General features: G+C 39.2%; 1 protein-coding gene across 1 annotated transcript in view; it reads left to right on the top strand.

Annotated features, from left to right (window-relative positions):
- The first annotated feature begins 2,382 nt into the window (after window positions 1-2,382).
- The window catches only part of LOC137627249 (uncharacterized), a 42,011-nt gene continuing 26,893 nt past the window's right edge, over window positions 2,383-17,500 (top strand). The window contains exons 1-4 of the mRNA XM_068358329.1: window positions 2,383-2,401; window positions 2,553-2,630; window positions 2,898-4,466; window positions 6,299-6,411. Coding sequence (XP_068214430.1) covers window positions 2,383-2,401; window positions 2,553-2,630; window positions 2,898-4,466; window positions 6,299-6,411 — 1,779 coding nt within the window. The remainder of the gene's footprint in view (window positions 2,402-2,552; window positions 2,631-2,897; window positions 4,467-6,298; window positions 6,412-17,500) is intronic.

Here is a 17,500-nt window from a genome sequence, read left to right as displayed (position 1 = left end):
GTTGAAGGTCGTAGGGTTCGTAATGGCATACGTACGGGAACTATTAAAGGGAAATTGTTTACGGAAGTAGAGTATGATTTTAAGTTTTTTTTTTTTACAAACATTGAGTTGAAGACCGTACGGTAGTGTGTCACTATTAAAGGGAATTTGTTTACAAAACATTGAGCACGTAACCATTTGTTATTATCAAGCAACTCTTCGTAATGACGTACGTACGTGTTTATACGTACCAGGAACTGTGGCACTGTTTAGAAAACCTTGAGAACGTATTCATAGTGGGCTACTATTAAAGGGAATTTGTTTACAAATATTGAGGGTGAAATCGTAGTATAGTTGATAGGGGTAAAACATGCCCAGACAGTCTCTACACCCGAGGCCCCCGTTCGCTACCTGTTGATAGGCCTACACTTGTCATCGTCTACAGTAATACTGAGTCATCTTACCATCCATTACGCTGTCCCACCTGGGCTATTTGTAAGGATTAATTATTTGTAATGATAAGGGTAAAACATGCCCAGACAGTCTCTACACCCGAGTCAAAGGCCTAAGCCGTGATGGGGGGCTAAGCACCTGTTCCAACTTGCCCCAGACGCGTAATCTTAAACATTAGGCAAAGCTCTCTCTCTCTCTCTCTACAGAGAAGGTGTAATAAAACACATAGTACTTAATATTTGTTTATTAATAATAATAATAATAATAATAATAATAATAATAATAATAATAATAATAATAATAATAAAAATAATAAAACAAAAGCAAAATATTTTGGGATAGGGTCTAAGATGAGTTCATACACACACACCAAAATACGTGGGAGGATAATAAAAAAAACACATATTACTTAATATAAGTTTATTATTAGGAAACATTTCAGTAAAATAACCATACAGGATATTTTGAAAATAGATAACTAAAGCGGATCGGCTTTATTTACGTCGTTTTAGCAACTCACAAATCTCCATTGATAATTCTGGCTTGGTGTGACGCCAGATATACATACATGGACGACTGTTAAGATGTAAAAGATAATAAAGTAATACAGTGACATCATTTTCCTTTAAATTGGATGGTGATAAATGTTCCCTCAGTTTCCTAATGGCTCCACACACCCCTACAATATTTGGAAATCATACTCATCGGGGTCGGGGAAACTGATTCCCGCGAATTTCATTTGAGGGATATTGTTACTCTCACCCCTTTTTTTAAAGGGACGAGTATTTTCCTTGGGGGGTTTGCATACCCCTTTCGATTTTTTCTTCTTCTGGCTCTCCTCCTCTGCTTCCATTCCACAGGCTTTCTTCTTCCTACTCTCCCGCACCGCTTCCATTTCACAGGCCTTCTTCTTCGTGTTCTCCGCCTCCTCTTCCATTTCGAGGGCTTTGGCCACCGCTTGGGAATCCGAGAGAGTCTCTCCACGCTCCAGGGTCACGTCCCTGGAACAAGTCGCGTTAGCAGCTCCCACCGCACCCGTGGAGATATCAACACCCGTTGATGACGGCGTCTCCTCTATCCGCGTTATTAAAAACACGGGTGTATCGTTATGGCGTCCCTCTTCTTCTTCCCGTCTCTTAATTGCTATTGATAAAAATTCTTCGTAGAAAAGCTCTCTCCGAAGAATTCCTTCCCTAGCATTCTCCAGTAGTTGTAAGGTAGACTCGTGATCATTGAAGGTTGTGATGAGTTTATCCTTGACTGGCGAAGGTAGCATGCTTTGTTGGGGTCTCACTATATAGGTAGCCAACTGCCCCAGCGTCTCCTTAGCAGCACCCCTTCCTTCCTGTAAGTGTTCTAGAAGGTCCCTCCTCACCTTCCGGACATTTTCCAGGTTTTGTCGAATTCCTGCTTCATCCAGCAATGGAGTAAACACACCTATGGGAATAAACATTGAAATATAAGTTTTGGAAATATAATCAAGGGTCACACACACACACACACACACACACACACCACGTGGGTGGATAATATAAGAAACGTTGTACTTAATATTTGCTTATTTTAAGGGACTTCTAAACTTTCAATGAAAATACTTTGAAAAACTTACACTTTTGGAAGCTGGTAATCTCCTCATCCAGGAGATGGGCGTCGTTCTTGTAGGAATATTCCATAGTAGAGGGCGAAGGACGAATTTAGTACACTCACGACGACAGATGCGCGTTTGCGCCAAAGGCATAGGTTGGGCCGTATATATAGTACGCGCGCACGCGTAAACGCACACACGCACACCCAGGCCTACAGTTTTAAGGACTCACCCTCCGATACGCCTACGGTTTAAACGTCTACCTCCCGTCACTGCTTCCCTCGGGGGGACACAACTTCGCCAGTTTGGTGTGTGCGCTTCCTCTGCGTCGTTACGCCCAGCAGTCGGCGTTCGTGATTTACACTATGGAAAATTCCTCGCCAGGTATAATATACAGTATCCTTATCAGTGAAATTTCGAAAATATTTATGCTGTGAATATTGTGATTATGTTAAGTGTCGGTGAAATAGCGATTACTTTTGTGATTGTGTTAAGTGTCGTGAAATAGTAATTACTTTTCTTTCTTTCTTTTTAGAGAAAAGTGGTACGAAAAGGAAACGTGAAAAGAGCGAGTCTCACCTCCCTATCAAAAAAAGAAAGAAACACTACGCAAGTAAGTACTGTTTAATATAAAAATGTAATGTTTAGTACCTTTATCTTTTTTTTTTTTTTAAATATTCAACCCCAGGATTATTGTGAGTTTAGTCTGAAAGGAAGGAGATTAAGTAGAATAAGATCTGGGATAGAGATTCGGGAGTTTCCTTTTGCGTATTGATATTCATTACGTGTGTTACAATTTGGCTTTACAATGTGTGCTTTAAAGTTGCCTTACACCTTTCAAAAAAAAAACTATAACAGTAGCATTTCTCTCTCGTTCCAGTTCTTACGCCGGGAGGGGAATTACCAGAAAATACATCGTCTCATCACACAATTTCGAGTGGAGGAGAATTACCTGGAAAAACACTAGCACCACAGCATGCAATTGCTACAACCTCAACAGGAGAAGTTTCACGCGGGCAACCTCCCATACCTGGGGGATCTCCCTCGACACCTACCACAGGACACACGCTCACCCTCATCAATAGAGAGTCAGCCTTCAATTACCTGTACGTTGTTGAAGAATTCACAGTCCACTCAGTAGGTGACCCAACCTTATTTATGGTAATTTGTAGGGATGATATTAGTGTACGAATAAATAAATACTTTAAAAACAAAACATTTACAGCCAAGATTGTGGGACTTTTGAACTCCTGTATGACCAAACTAAGCTTTCAAAAATTGGGGGAAACGGAAAACGAACCCGTGGCGCTTTGGCTCCCAGCGACGATTATTAACGCTGGTGAAATCAATAAGCTCTTGGATAAATGGGAAACTTTTATAGAAAATAAATTCCCACAAATAAGCAGTGAATTAAGGGGGAGTGGGTGGACAGTTGAAGACGTCAAGAGTTTTAAACTCTTTTATCACCGCCAAGCTGTAATGGCTGGAATGGGTGCTTACATTTTTCCTAAGAAAGAAGTCCGCGGAAGTGAGGCGGTTTTTAATCCCTCTGGAATTGGGAATTCCTGCCTAATTCAGTGTCTGGCTGCCTACTTTATCGCTAAACAACAGGCATCACCCCACTGGGGAAATATTTCCCGCACTGTAAATAGTATTCAACGTTGCTCGGAATACGTTGATTTTACCCGTATCACCTTCCCCATCCAATGGGAAGACATTTCACGCCTCGAGTCGGCAAATCGTATCTCCATTTACGTTTACGAAATGGAAAGATCAGCGGACGGAAGGTATCTGCTTCAATTGTCGAGGCGTGGAATGAAAAAATTTCCAAACATAGTCCCTCTTCTCCTCTTAGATGGGGAACATACATGCCTCATTAAGGATTTTCATTCCTTCGTGAAATCCTTTGCCCGGGTAAGATCTCCCGACCCTCGGTACTTTTGCCATAACTGCCTATCGCAGCATTCATCAACCTCTAAGCAAGAACACCATGAAGCCAGTTGTGAACTTGCTGTAACATTGAATTTTCCCCCCGTCGGAAGCACAGTAAGGTTTAGAAATCAGCATAAGACGCAAAAGTTTTCCTATATTTGCGTCTTTGATATGGAATCGGCTTTAGAGAAATCTCCCGGTGCGTATGGTGTAGAGGCAATACATAAATCAATAGCGTACTGCTACATCATTTTCGATTGCAGCGGTCAAAGAGTAGCTTCTAGTTATTATTGCGGAAACGATTGCGTTGACAAGTTTCTAGCCGATCTTAATGCTTGTTGGGAGACAATAAAAATACGGTGGCGAACTTTCCCCATTCATATGACAGAGGAGGATGAGAGAGCATTCCTTAAGCAGGACGTATGCCAATTGTGCAAGTCACCATTCAAAGACGGGAGCGATAAACATAGACATCATGACCACGCCAGTCCTAATAACAATTTTATTGGGGCGTACCGTAGGCGGTGTAATTTATCATGCCGCGAACAAAAAACACATCTCCCTGTTTTTGCCCACAATTCGAGTTATGACTTAGGCCTCATCCTCAAGGATCTTAAAGATAAAGTCCAAATCAAAATCATGACGAAACAAGGACTAAAAATTCAGCGAATGTCTGTTGGGAATTTATTTTTTCTCGACTCTCTAGCCTTTCTAGGGTCTTCTTTGGATAGTTTAGCTTCTGAATATTTTAGGGATGGAAGGAAAGCACGATTAACGGAGGAAATGTTAAGCGGGATAAAGAATGAGGAACGTATGGCTGAAATTATTCGGGGTAAATTACCTTTCTGCTATGACTATATAGACAATCTTTCAAAACTCGGGGAAAGGCAGTTACCCCCTCAATCAGCATTTTACAACAGGCTAAAGGGGTGTGATCTATCGGATGAGGAGTATAAACGCGCCCAGCGTGTTTGGACTATTGCCAAATGCCAAACTTTGAAAGATTTTCTCCTCCTATACCTCATTGTAGACACTAGCCTTTTAGGGGATATCCTCATTTGGTGGCGTGATATTCTTTATAGTAAGTATGGTCTTGATTTACCACACTATGTTTCACTTCCATCATACGCTTTCGACAGCTTTCTTAAAATGAGTAACATTGAGTTGGATCACGTCTATGACGAGGAATTGTATAATCTCGTCAGGCACAATGTGAGGGGGGGATTCACTTCCGTTGTGCGTCAGTCATTCACAGCCAACAACCGTGAAATAAATTCTTCTTTTAATCCGGACCAGCACCAAAGCTCTTACATTCTATATTTGGATTTCAACTCTCTATACGCAACAGTCATGACTAGAAACCTCCCCTCCGGTGGGATTCGTAAACTTTCCCATGAAGAAAAAGATACGTTTTTAGGAAGGGTATTGAAAATGCTATCACAAATGAGGACAAGGGATACTGGCTCCTCGTCACTACAAAAGTACCTTCGGAAGATGTTGCTAGAGCGACGGATGAACTCCCCCTATGCTTATCTCATGAAGAAGTAGCCTTTAGAAATCTATCTCCCTATTGTAAAAACGTGCTAGAGAAGGAAGGAGGACAGATGGGTGTAAAGTGCAAAAAACTTATGGCCACCCACCGTAGTAAAAAGGAGTATCTTATTTCCCTCCCCCTCCTACAGCTGTATATGGACTTAGGTCTGGAACTGGAAGCTGTTCATTCAATCTATGAATTCAATCAAAGTGCATACATGAACGATTTCATCAAAACTAACATCGAAGCGAGGACAGCGGCCACCTCATCAACAGAGAAAAAAGCTTTTAAGGCTATGAGTAACTGTGTCTTTGGGAAGACTTTACTGAACCCTTTGAAATACGCGGAAAAAAGTCGGGTTGTTACGAAGCCCGCGGTTTACTTAAAAGAGGCCCGTAACCCGCGGCTAAAATCATCCATTCGTTTGAGTGAAGACCGTGTTATCTGCACTTCTACCCTTCCGCAGGTTGCCATCAATATGCCTAATCATATAGGATTTGCCATTCTGGAAGCGGCCAAATTTGATCTCTATTATTTCTTTTATAAAATACTCAAGCGTAAGTATGGTGATAAAGTCAAACTCATTTACACTGACACAGATAGTTTCATTTTTGCTCTGGAAGTTCCCGACCTTAACTCGGAGTTTGCTCAAGAACCCCTGAAATCGTATATGGATTTTTCCAACTTCGATGAAGACCACCCTCTTTTTAATAATGAAAGAAAAGGCGAGTTGGGGCTTTTAAAATCGGAAACTGGTAGTACATTAATAGCAGAGGTGAAAGCGTTGAAACCTAAAATGTATTCTCTGTTACTAGCCAACCAGGAGCAGATTAACAGGGTAAAAGGTATTCCTCGCCACCTACATTCTCGTATGAAGCATGAACAGTATTCCCAAATCCTGGAAGATCATCGGGTCAATTACGTCGCGGTACGTACAATTAGAAATGTTCAGGGGCAGATGAGTACAGTACCACCAAAGTAGAAAAGAAGTGTCTTTCAGCCTTTGACTCAAAACGTTTCCACGTAAGTCAATACAATTCTTACGCATACGGTCATCCGGATATTGTAGAGGAGGAGGATGAGCAAGTAGCGAGGGAGGTCCCCACCAACAACCCTCTCCCCAAATTAGTGGTACCGTCTTATTCTCCACCAGACCCACTTCCTCGCGTATATCAAAATTTGTGGAAAAAGAGAGAAGAAAAGGTTGGTGAGTACTTTCCTCTACCCGAAGGAAATCCATCTACATTGGGGTGAAAGGGTAAAACACGCTTCTCTCTCTCTCTCTCTCTCTCTCTCTCTCTCTCTCTCTCTCTCTCTCTCTCTCGCTACTTTCTTCCTACTGATGGAAATTCCACCGTAATGACGTAGAAGGGAAGGCGCGGAAGGAATTTCGAAGAAAAAATAATACCTCATCGTATATAATTGCTAAGTTCGCTTTTCCCTTTGTAAATGTACTGTCAAGCGGGTTGCTACTTTTTATTAATGGGGGTATTCATTCCGCCGTACTTATATCATTGCATTTGGAGTAAAGGCGCAGTTAAATGTGGGATCTGTTAAAATGTACAAGTGTTTTAAAGAAGATGACTTGGACATTTTTAGGGAGCCGGCGCGTATTATTGTGTCGGGCTTCTCCAACTCGGGAAAATCTTTCTTGGTTGAACAACTTATATTAAAGTATGAAAGTAAGTTTACGCACATTGTTATGTGTGGTGTGGATAGCCATACTTTGAAAACCCATCCAACAATTGGGGCAAAACTCTCCCTCTACGCCAATATCGTAGACCCGATGAGTGAGATAGATACGGAAGCTGGGGTCTACTCGATATTATACATCCTCGATGATGTTTTTCTCGAGGCTGTCCATGACAAAATTGTTGTAGACGTCTTTACTAAGGGACGACATAAAAATATCTCTGTTATTTTTATTACGCAAAATATGTTTTACGGTGGTAAATACGCCAGGAATATAAGTATAAATGCCTCGCATATGCTTTTGCTGAGAACTAGGGATATGTCTCAAGTTGAGTTATTAGGAAGGCAAATATTCGGTTCGTCTTTATCGAAAAAATTTGTGAATGTTTATAAAAAGGCTGTTATGACTAAACCCTTTTCCCATTTGCTGGTAGATTTAAGTTTAAATACTCCTAGCGAACTCCAGTTGAGAACAAATATAGCAGGGAGTTCCTCGTGTGAGGTAGTTTTTGGAGAATGGGAGACGTAAAGAGAAAGATTTTGGAAACCGTATATGAAAACTATTCACACCCATCAAGCTTGGGGGGTGTAAAATCCATCTATAAAGCCGCTAGAGCTCTGAACCCGGGAATTACCTTAAGTAATGTAAAAGACTATTTGGCGACGAAAGATGCTCATACATTGCATACACTCACAAGAAAACACTTCCCGAGACGTCAAATGGTATCTCCAGCTCCTAGAGTTATTATCAGTTGCGATCTCGCGGATATGCGACGTTTATCTAAATTTAACAAGGGCGTAAACTATCTTCTTATTTGCATAGATATCTTCTCCCGCTACTGTACCTCAAGATTGTTCCTCTCAGAAACAAGAAAGCACAGACTCTGTTAAAAGGCTTAATATCGATCCTTTCCTTACCCGAATTTCTGGGGGTTAGTCGCCTTCTTACCGACCGCGGGTCAGAATTTTATAACAAACTTACATCTAAGTATCTGGAAGAAAAAAATATAAAACTCTACAGCGTCTCCTCATATGAAATCAAAGCCGCCATTGCCGAGCGTGTTATACGTACGCTAAAGCAAAAGATATATAAGCATTTAACTCTGCGAAATACTCTCGTCTATGTTGACGTCCTCCCCCAACTTGTAAAAAACTATAATAGATCCCCGCACCGAGGATTGGGAGGGGGGCTGACTCCCCTCGAAGTCCATAGATATACCGACCCAGAAATCATTACGCAACAATTTCGGAAAATGTATAAAGCAAGCGTGTTTAAACCCCAACAAAATAGTAATGCACTAGACGTGGGCCAGTCTGTGCGTATTGCGAGTGAGCTCCGACGGTCTGTATTCCATCGCGGGTATAAAATACAAAATACGCTAGAAATATTCAAAATTAGAAGCATAGACAAGAGTCAGGCCCCATTGACTTATTATCTGGAAGATCTTGCCGGTGAGAAAATTGAAGGAGTTTTTTATAGAGCGGAACTAATACCCACGGCTATACCAGAAACTTTCCCTATAGATATTATCAGAAGGAAAGTCGTGAAGGGAAAAGTCAAGTATCTCGTATCATGGAGAGGATACCCACAAAGTTTTAACTCGTGGATACATAGTAAGGATGTTGAAAGGCTAGTCGGGAAAACTCGGAAATGAAATCCCACATACACAAACATGCTGATTTTCTTCTCTTCTTAAATAACCTCCCCGCCAGAAAAAGGTCTGAATTAATTCCTTTACTGAAGAGGACCCATCTTGATTGCTTATCGGAGATCTTTTCCAACTTTTTAAAGGAAAATCTGACTCGAGATAGTAAATCAGTAGAAAAGGTGAAGAAATATAGGAATGAAATAAGGACAGTAGCCTGGAAAAAGACACCGCTTAAAGAGAAAAGAAAAATTTTATCATCACAGAGAGGGGGTGCTATACTTTCAGTACTTCTGCCTTTAGCAGCGAGTCTAATTGGGGGTTTGCTAGGAAGATGAAAGAGTATTGCCTAATACCGAGGAAGACGGCGGAAGGATTTAGTCTCCACCAAGACAGTGGGGAAAGTAGAGTTCAAAACTCTAAACAAAATGTAGAGGAGAATGGAAAGGGAGGAGGAGATAATAGTGATTTACTACGTAATCTATTGCAAATGATACAAGCGATGAAGTCCAAGTTTGAAAGTAAGCCAAAGAAAAGAAGACGTAAAGGGGTAGGGGAAAAACTAAAACGTGAGGCCGATCCTCTCCCCCTCCCTAAACAGGTAGTGTACAGCAATCCCCCTCTCGACCATCTGATAGATATGCAACTAACACCCACCAACAGAAGGCACGCCCTTGCTTTTCTCAAGTTTTTTGAAGGACGGAATGACTTCCAGTGGGATGATAGGGGAAATTTGAGAAAACCCATCGATCGTTTAAATGTAATGGTAGTGTTAAAGAAATTGATTCAACAAGCGGGGGCTATAGAGGAAGAGGACCTGCCTTTTTATAAAATCCTGTTGGATACAGCGGGAATTCCTTATTCATATATAAAGAATGCAAAAGCTCGGCTGCAAATTTATGGAAGTAAGGTGAAAATTGGGAAAGGTAGTCGAAAACGCGAGGAAACTAAAAGAAAAGAATTAAAAGACAAACTGCGTTGGGTTCCATATTAGAAATTACAGTCTGGTGTAGATGGGTGTGGTAACATGTTGCACCATCCGAAATACGTGTGCTAACATGTAGCACCACCCGTAATAGGAAACGGTAGGGGGATTGGGGTGTCTATGACTGCGGTGATGTGCGGAGATTGATGCCGCAACTTTTCAGTCTACATCAGGACCTCCTCAGAATGCAGTACTCCCCTCTCAAACTCTCCATCACATCCTTTACGGACAGGGTCCTAAAGAGGGGCGATGTCTGCTTGGTAGTGGGTGGGAATTCTATAGCCGTTGAGTCATACGGCCTAGCTGGAGAGACGTATAAAGCCTACCCATACGGTGATATTGTGAGTAGTAGAAGACGTCTTTTTAATTTGTCCCGCTGCATTCGTGACGATCGACATCCCGTCGGAAGTGCCATCCTGAGGAAACCCCTGAGTTTCCCCACGGCGAGCGTACCATACGTAGCCACCCTAATTACCCAGTTCAACTATGGGTATTCATTTGACAACGATAGTGATGGGAAGCTTCGATCGTATGTGGAAACTTCAAAAGATACTCATTTTGCCGTAAATCTACAAAATGATACTACCGAGGCCCGCATTTTCAACTTTAAGAGGTGTCTAAACGAACTGGAAGTATGTGCCATGGAAAAAATAAATGATAGTATAAAAATTTTCGCTGTACCTATTGGAATTGGGAGGTCTGGTCGTGCTGATTCAATATGGATGCAGTACTATTTGCCCGAGTTGGAGAATTCAGCGAGGAGGATGGCTGGAAGTGGTAAACAGCTTATTTTATTAGCCACTGAAAAATGCACGTTACCCACAGAATTGGGAAACCTGGAAAGGTTTTCACTCGCGGCGCCGAAGGATTTACCCGCTATTGTCCCTATTTGATTATTTTCAATGTTATTTTTGTATTTCACTGAAAAAAAGTTATAGGGTGTATTATTTTTCGCTTTTAAGTTTGACTAGATATACTCTCCATTCTGTGAATAAGGTGATTTTCCTTTTCTCGTATTCTTCTTTAAAAAATAGTAATAAAGTAGACCATTTTGTTTTATGTTTTGGGTGATGTAATTCTCATCTGCGAATGAGAATAATCCAGTAGGTGCATTTGAACTTTTAAGTTTGGCGTAATGTACTCATTCTGCGAATGTGTGGATTTCATTTTTCTTATATTTTGTTTCTCTCTCTTTAAAAAGAAAAAAAATATCCTGTATTTTATGTTATGTAATCCCTTTCAGCGTCAGGGAGTAATTATGTAAGTGTCTTTGAACTCTTAAGTTTGGCGTAATGTACCCTTTTCTGTGAATGAGGTGATTTTTTCATTTCAGATATTTTACCTGTCAAAAAATAGTTATAAACTGTGTCATGCTGTACTTTTATCTTTGGGTTATGTCATCCCCATTCGGGGATAATTATGTAATAGTGACTTCATTAATAAAAAGTCGTACTGTCTTTTGGTTTAAATATACCCAACACAAGTAGAATACTTTCAGTCATTTCTTAGCCACAATGGGTGGCGAAAGCCATATCGTAACACTGACCTCTCTGGGTAATAGGGATATCTTCCCTGAAAATAATGCAGGTAACTTTACAAATAAGCTTCAGAATAGTATAAATTTAGATCATAATTTGGAGCATGAAGTAGCACTCATCAATATTCATTACCCAAATGAAATATACGGCCTCGTCAGTGGTGAAGTTGATTCCGGAATAGAAATAATTATTACAAAGGTACGGATATCCATAGGGGGTGAGCCTACTATTACGTCACGTACAGAGGAAACCTACAAGCCTAGATTAAGCATTCTATCCACTGATGCTGGCTATATGGTATCCAGTATAAATGAAGACATAACATACGCTTTGAAGAACGTCCTACCGATCGAATTTTATAAGGAAAATATACCCGCGACAGGTCTATTAGAATATGACTATCAAAGAGAAAGAGTTCTACTCAAGTTCACAAAGAGACAGGAAACAAGAGAGGGAATTTATCGAAAAGGTCCCATTCAGGCCGTAAAATTAAAATTTGGAAAAAGAATTGGAGCTACTTTGGGTTTTAATACAGACAAACCATATCAAATTTTTGAAACCACCGCAGGGGAACCCATGATTAAGACGCATAATCTGCTGGCACCTTTCCCTCCCTCCCCAACATCCGGGGTAGATTTTGTTCTTGTTTATTCAGATATTGTTGAAAGATCTTATTTCGGGGGCAAGAAAGTTAATATATTAGACAGCTTTAGTATGTGGGGTAGTAAAACGAGGGGGTATCATAATTACGTGTATTACCCCTTAGGGACAAAGGAATTGGATGCAATATCAATCCGCTTGACTGATCAAGAAGGACGAGCAATACACTTTCGTGAGGATAGTAGCACTATATGCATTCTTCATATTAGACCGAAACAGAAAACAATATAAAAGCAAGTACCCAAGCACTTGGGTTTATTCTGGAGCGGGGCATCATGAGGGTTACGTTTATCCCTCCCTCTCCCGAGGAGTTCAGTATCATATTTACTAGTGATCCCATAAAACTTCAACGAGGAGGGTCTCTAGGGGATATTGAGATATTTAGAGCCCCCAGGCGTTCGCAACAGGGTGGTGGAATTTTTAGCCTATTAGCTGGGCTGGCTAAAAGAGTCGCACCCTTTGTAGCAAAAGTCGTCTTACCATCGGCCCTAGAATTTGGTCAAAATGTTATAGGTGATTTACAGCAGGGAACAAAAGATTTCAGGTCTAGTCTTAAACAAAGGGGGGTAGAAGCGCTAAAATCGACTGGGAGACGCATCGTTACTGGCCGGGGAAAGAAATGGAAAAAAGTTAAAAGAAATGGCAAGAGAAGAGTAAATAAAAAGAAAATCCATCGTAGGAATTTAGGATATAAAGACGTGTTTAGCGCGATGTAATTTAGTTCCAGTAAATAAGTGCGTGAGCAAAGACATTAACAATGGCATCTGCTGCTCCGAGAATTGCTGGTCATGTGGGGAATGAATTACCAACATCCCATTTTACCGCTGGCGTCGTAGACAGTTTTCCGAGACCCAACCGGATGAGGATAGTAGAGACATCAGTCACTGATCGACAGACGTCTTTTATTCTCCCTACTAATCTTACCTCGGGAGGAGCTATCACTGATCGCTATCTCGAATTTCGTATCAATGGCATAGAAGGAACTCTAATTGATTTAGCGAGTCTAGCTATAGAACTTCATTTAAAAGTCACGGCCCCAGATGGAAGTGCGTTAGGTGATGCTACAGACGTTATCTTCGTCAATGCTTTGGCGAATACAATCTTTAAGTCAACCCAGGTTTATATCGGTGAAAGACTTGTAGAATCAAATCCCCATTTCAATTACTGGTCTTTTATAAAGTTATTAACTACTGCTAAATCCCACACTGTGAAAACAATTGGGCGTCTTGGTTATCTTTTCCAGGATTACAAGGGGACTTCCATTTCAAATGTACTTCCGCCTGATTATTTTACAAAATTGAACAAAATGGAAAAGGAGTGGGTGACTAAGGGAAAAAGAGAAGGACTTCATATCATTCACCCGCTTATGGTCGATGTTGCCTCAGTAGATGAATATTTGATGGATAATATCGACGTTCGTATCAAGTTGGAATTAGCTCCGAATGCGTGGTTCATTAATTCCACTGCAACTATCGACGAATTTAAATTTAATCTCCAAGAAGCTAGACTACACGTTGATAAAGTCATCCCGAGACCACCGGCTTTACTCGCACTCCATCGAGCACTTTCGAATCCTAATAGTTCCGTGGAAACTGTCTTTAATAAAACACTTTACAGGACGTACGCATTGGCTCCTAATCAGACTCAGGCAACGTTGGATTTACCTTTCAATAAGGTAATACCTGAAAAATTATACCTGGCCATTGTTAATATGGAGAGCTTTAATGGAGTATTGAATAGAAACCCTATTTATTTCGGACATAATAATTTAAGTCATATAGGAGTAACGCTAAATGGTTCCACTTTATACGACATAAGGTCACAATTCCCAGAAAATTATTCCCATCTTTACTACGAGACATTAAAATCTTTAGGGTTAACTTATGACCACCTAATTCATTTTGATTGTTACGATCGTGGACGGACTGTAATTGCTTTCAACTTCAAACCCGAAATTGCATTAATGGATACTCTGGAGGTAGAGAAAAATGGGGACTTGCGGATTAATTTAACGTTTGATCAGCAGATTAACGAAAATAGGCTTATTTTATTGTTTGGAGAAACCCAGGGAGTTATAACTATTGATCAAAACCGGAATGTATATTGCGACGTCAGGGCGTAAGACATGAAAGTTTTCCTACGGATTCTTTCAGCATAAATACACAGCCTGTAATAAATGAACACCCATTAATGAATGGTTTCCTAAAAGAAGGTAAAAATATCCGCTGTTTTCATGAAGGATAATTTTACAGGGAGTTTTTCCTAATAATAGCAAAACGTTGTTACAGGTATTTTAGAATAAGTGTGTGTGTGTGTGTGTGTGTGTGTGTGTGTTTAAGAGGGTAGGGGGGTGTTGGGAGTCCACTGCCCCGCTTTCCATATCGTTATTTGGTGAAAATATACTAACGGGGAGGGGTAAAATGACCAAGTAGTCGTACCCCGGAAGTGGTATGGGTGAGGTGTAAGATGAATACCAGAGATATAGAATTTGCTTTGAGGAATAAACTCGGGAATGAAGCACACTTTTATGGATGCGTATCCAGTGACCATTTGGCTGGGTTCGAGATACCCTTGACGAGACCTAAGTCAATTATACTTATTGCAAATACACTTGCTTCTCACCAACATCGTAAAGTGGGTCACTGGGTTGTTTTTATTATCCAGAAGTCCCCATTTCAAAACATCATCTTTTACGACCCTTTAGGTATGCGGCCTGAAGAACATTCGACGTATTTCACCGAATTTTTACGAAGACATTCCACCATGAAGTGCTTTGCCAATGTTATGCGAGTGCAAAATTACAATTCGTCTCTGTGCGCGTTTCATTGCTTATATTTCACCCACAATGTAACTTTAAACGGGGTGTGTGGAGCCATTAGGAAACTGAGGGAACATTTATCACCATCCAATTTAAAGGAAAATGATGTCACTGTATTACTTTATTATCTTTTGCATCTTAACAGTCGTCCATGTATGTATATCTGGCGTCACACCAAGCCAGAATTATCAATGGAGATTTGTGAGTTGCTAAAACGACGTAAATAAAGCCGATCCGCTTTAGTTATCTATTTTCAAAATATCCTGTATGGTTATTTTACTGAAATGTTTCCTAATAATAAACTTATATTAAGTAGTATGTGTTTCTTTTATTATCCTCCCACGTATTTTGGTGTGTGTGTATGAACTCATCTTAGACCCTATCCCAAAATATTTTGCTTTTGTTTTATTATTTTTATTATTATTATTATTATTATTATTATTATTATTATTATTATTATTATTATTATTATTATGATTATTATTATTATTAATAAACAAATATTAAGTACTATGTGTTTTATTACACCTTCTCTGTAGAGAGAGAGAGAGAGAGCTTTGCCTAATGTTTAAGATTACGCGTCTGGGGCAAGTTGGAACAGGTGCTTAGCCCCCCATCACGGCTTGGGCCTTTGACTCGGGTGTAGAGACTGTCTGGGCATGTTTTACCCTTATCATTACAAATAATTAATCCTTACAAATAGCCCAGGTGGGACAGCGTAATGGATGGTAAGATGACTCAGTATTACTGTAGACGATGACAAGTGTAGGCCTATCAACAGGTAGCGAACGGGGGCCTCGGGTGTAGAGACTGTCTGGGCATGTTTTACCCCTATCAACTATACTACGATTTCACCCTCAATATTTGTAAACAAATTCCCTTTAATAGTAGCCCACTATGAATACGTTCTCAAGGTTTTCTAAACAGTGCCACAGTTCCTGGTACGTATAAACACGTACGTACGTACGTCATTACGAAGAGTTGCTTGATAATAACAAATGGTTACGTGCTCAATGTTTTGTAAACAAATTCCCTTTAATAGTGACACACTACCGTAAACAATTTCCCTTTAATAGTTCCCGTACGTATGCCATTACGAACCCTACGACCTTCAACTCTATGTTTGTAAACAAAAATAATACTCCCCCTTCCATCAACACCGACCTACTGTCGAAACGAACGTCCTTCAAAGCAATGTTTGTAAACAAAACTCTTTAAAAATACTACACTTCCGTCAACAGTAAGCCTCTGTGACCTTGGGTGATCGTCTACGGCCATACCATCTTTTCCGGGTGAGGGCCACGAACGTCCTTCAAAGCAATGTTTGTAAACAAAACTCTTTAAAAATACTACACTTCCGTCAACAGTAAGCCTCTGTGACCTTGAGTGAGTGTGTACGGCCATACCCTCTTTTCCGGGTGATCGTCTACGGCCATACCCTCATTTCCGGGTGATCGTCTGTGGTCACCCCTTTCTGGGGGGGGGGGGGGTGATCGTGTGTGGCCAAAATAGTACTACTTATATATATATATATATATATATATATATATATATATATATATATATATATATATATATATATATATATATATATATATATATATATATATATATATATATATATATATATATATATATATATATATATATATATTTATTTATATGTGTATATATATCATATATATATATATAATTTAAACATATATATATATATATATATATATATATATATATATATATATATATATATATATATATGTGTGTGTGTGTGTGTGTATATGTAATATTTCTCTTTTTTTTCAGGTATGGCTGTCGCTAAGCCAACTTGTCTCTTCCTGCCTGAATAGGCAACTACTCTCTCATAATTTTCTATCGGCACAACGCATGCTACTGCCATCATTGTTACTCTGTTTTTTTCTCATCAAATGTATATCTTGTTATTCATAATAAAGTCAAGACTAAGTATACCCTGGATTCATGGAATACCCATGGTAGGTAAGATGAAAAAAATATATGCAAACTTCACCAATTCCACCAGAAAGTGTAATATCGTTGTATGTCTTGCCTGTAGTTTATTTCCTCCACGCGTGTTAGGGCAAAATCAAAATCAGAACAAATACACAGAAAACTTTAAAGAAGAATTCACAAAACATCATAGTAAGTTTTCTATGTATTTGTTCTGATTTTGATATTGCTCTTTTCCTATATCATTCATTTAATGATTTGATTTGTAATTTGATTTATATGGTTTAATTTATTATTTTTTAGTATATTTCATCCACTTCATTTTTTAAGTATTTCGATGTATTTGTTATAATTCTTGCCTTTTTAACTGAATTTCATTGACTAACGTAATGTCTATTGATCTGTGTTTTAAATTCCCTTTTTTAGCTCCGATGATGGGAAATGTTGTTCCCGAAAGCTTAGCCAATAAACTGTCCAAATGCTGAAGTATCTGCTTTCTTTCGCCTTTCTACTATACAGTATATATATATATATATATATATATATATATATATATATATATATATATATATATATATATATATATATATATATATATGTATGTATGTATATATATACATATAAATATAATGTATATATATATGTATATATATATATATATATATATATATATATATATATATATATATATATATATATATATATATATATAT

The sequence above is a fragment of the Palaemon carinicauda genome, chromosome 35 (assembly GCF_036898095.1).
Source record: "Palaemon carinicauda isolate YSFRI2023 chromosome 35, ASM3689809v2, whole genome shotgun sequence".
Classification (NCBI taxonomy): domain Eukaryota; kingdom Metazoa; phylum Arthropoda; class Malacostraca; order Decapoda; family Palaemonidae; genus Palaemon; species Palaemon carinicauda.
Note: the sequence above shows the minus strand (reverse complement) of the source record. Positions and strands in the feature narration are given on the sequence as shown.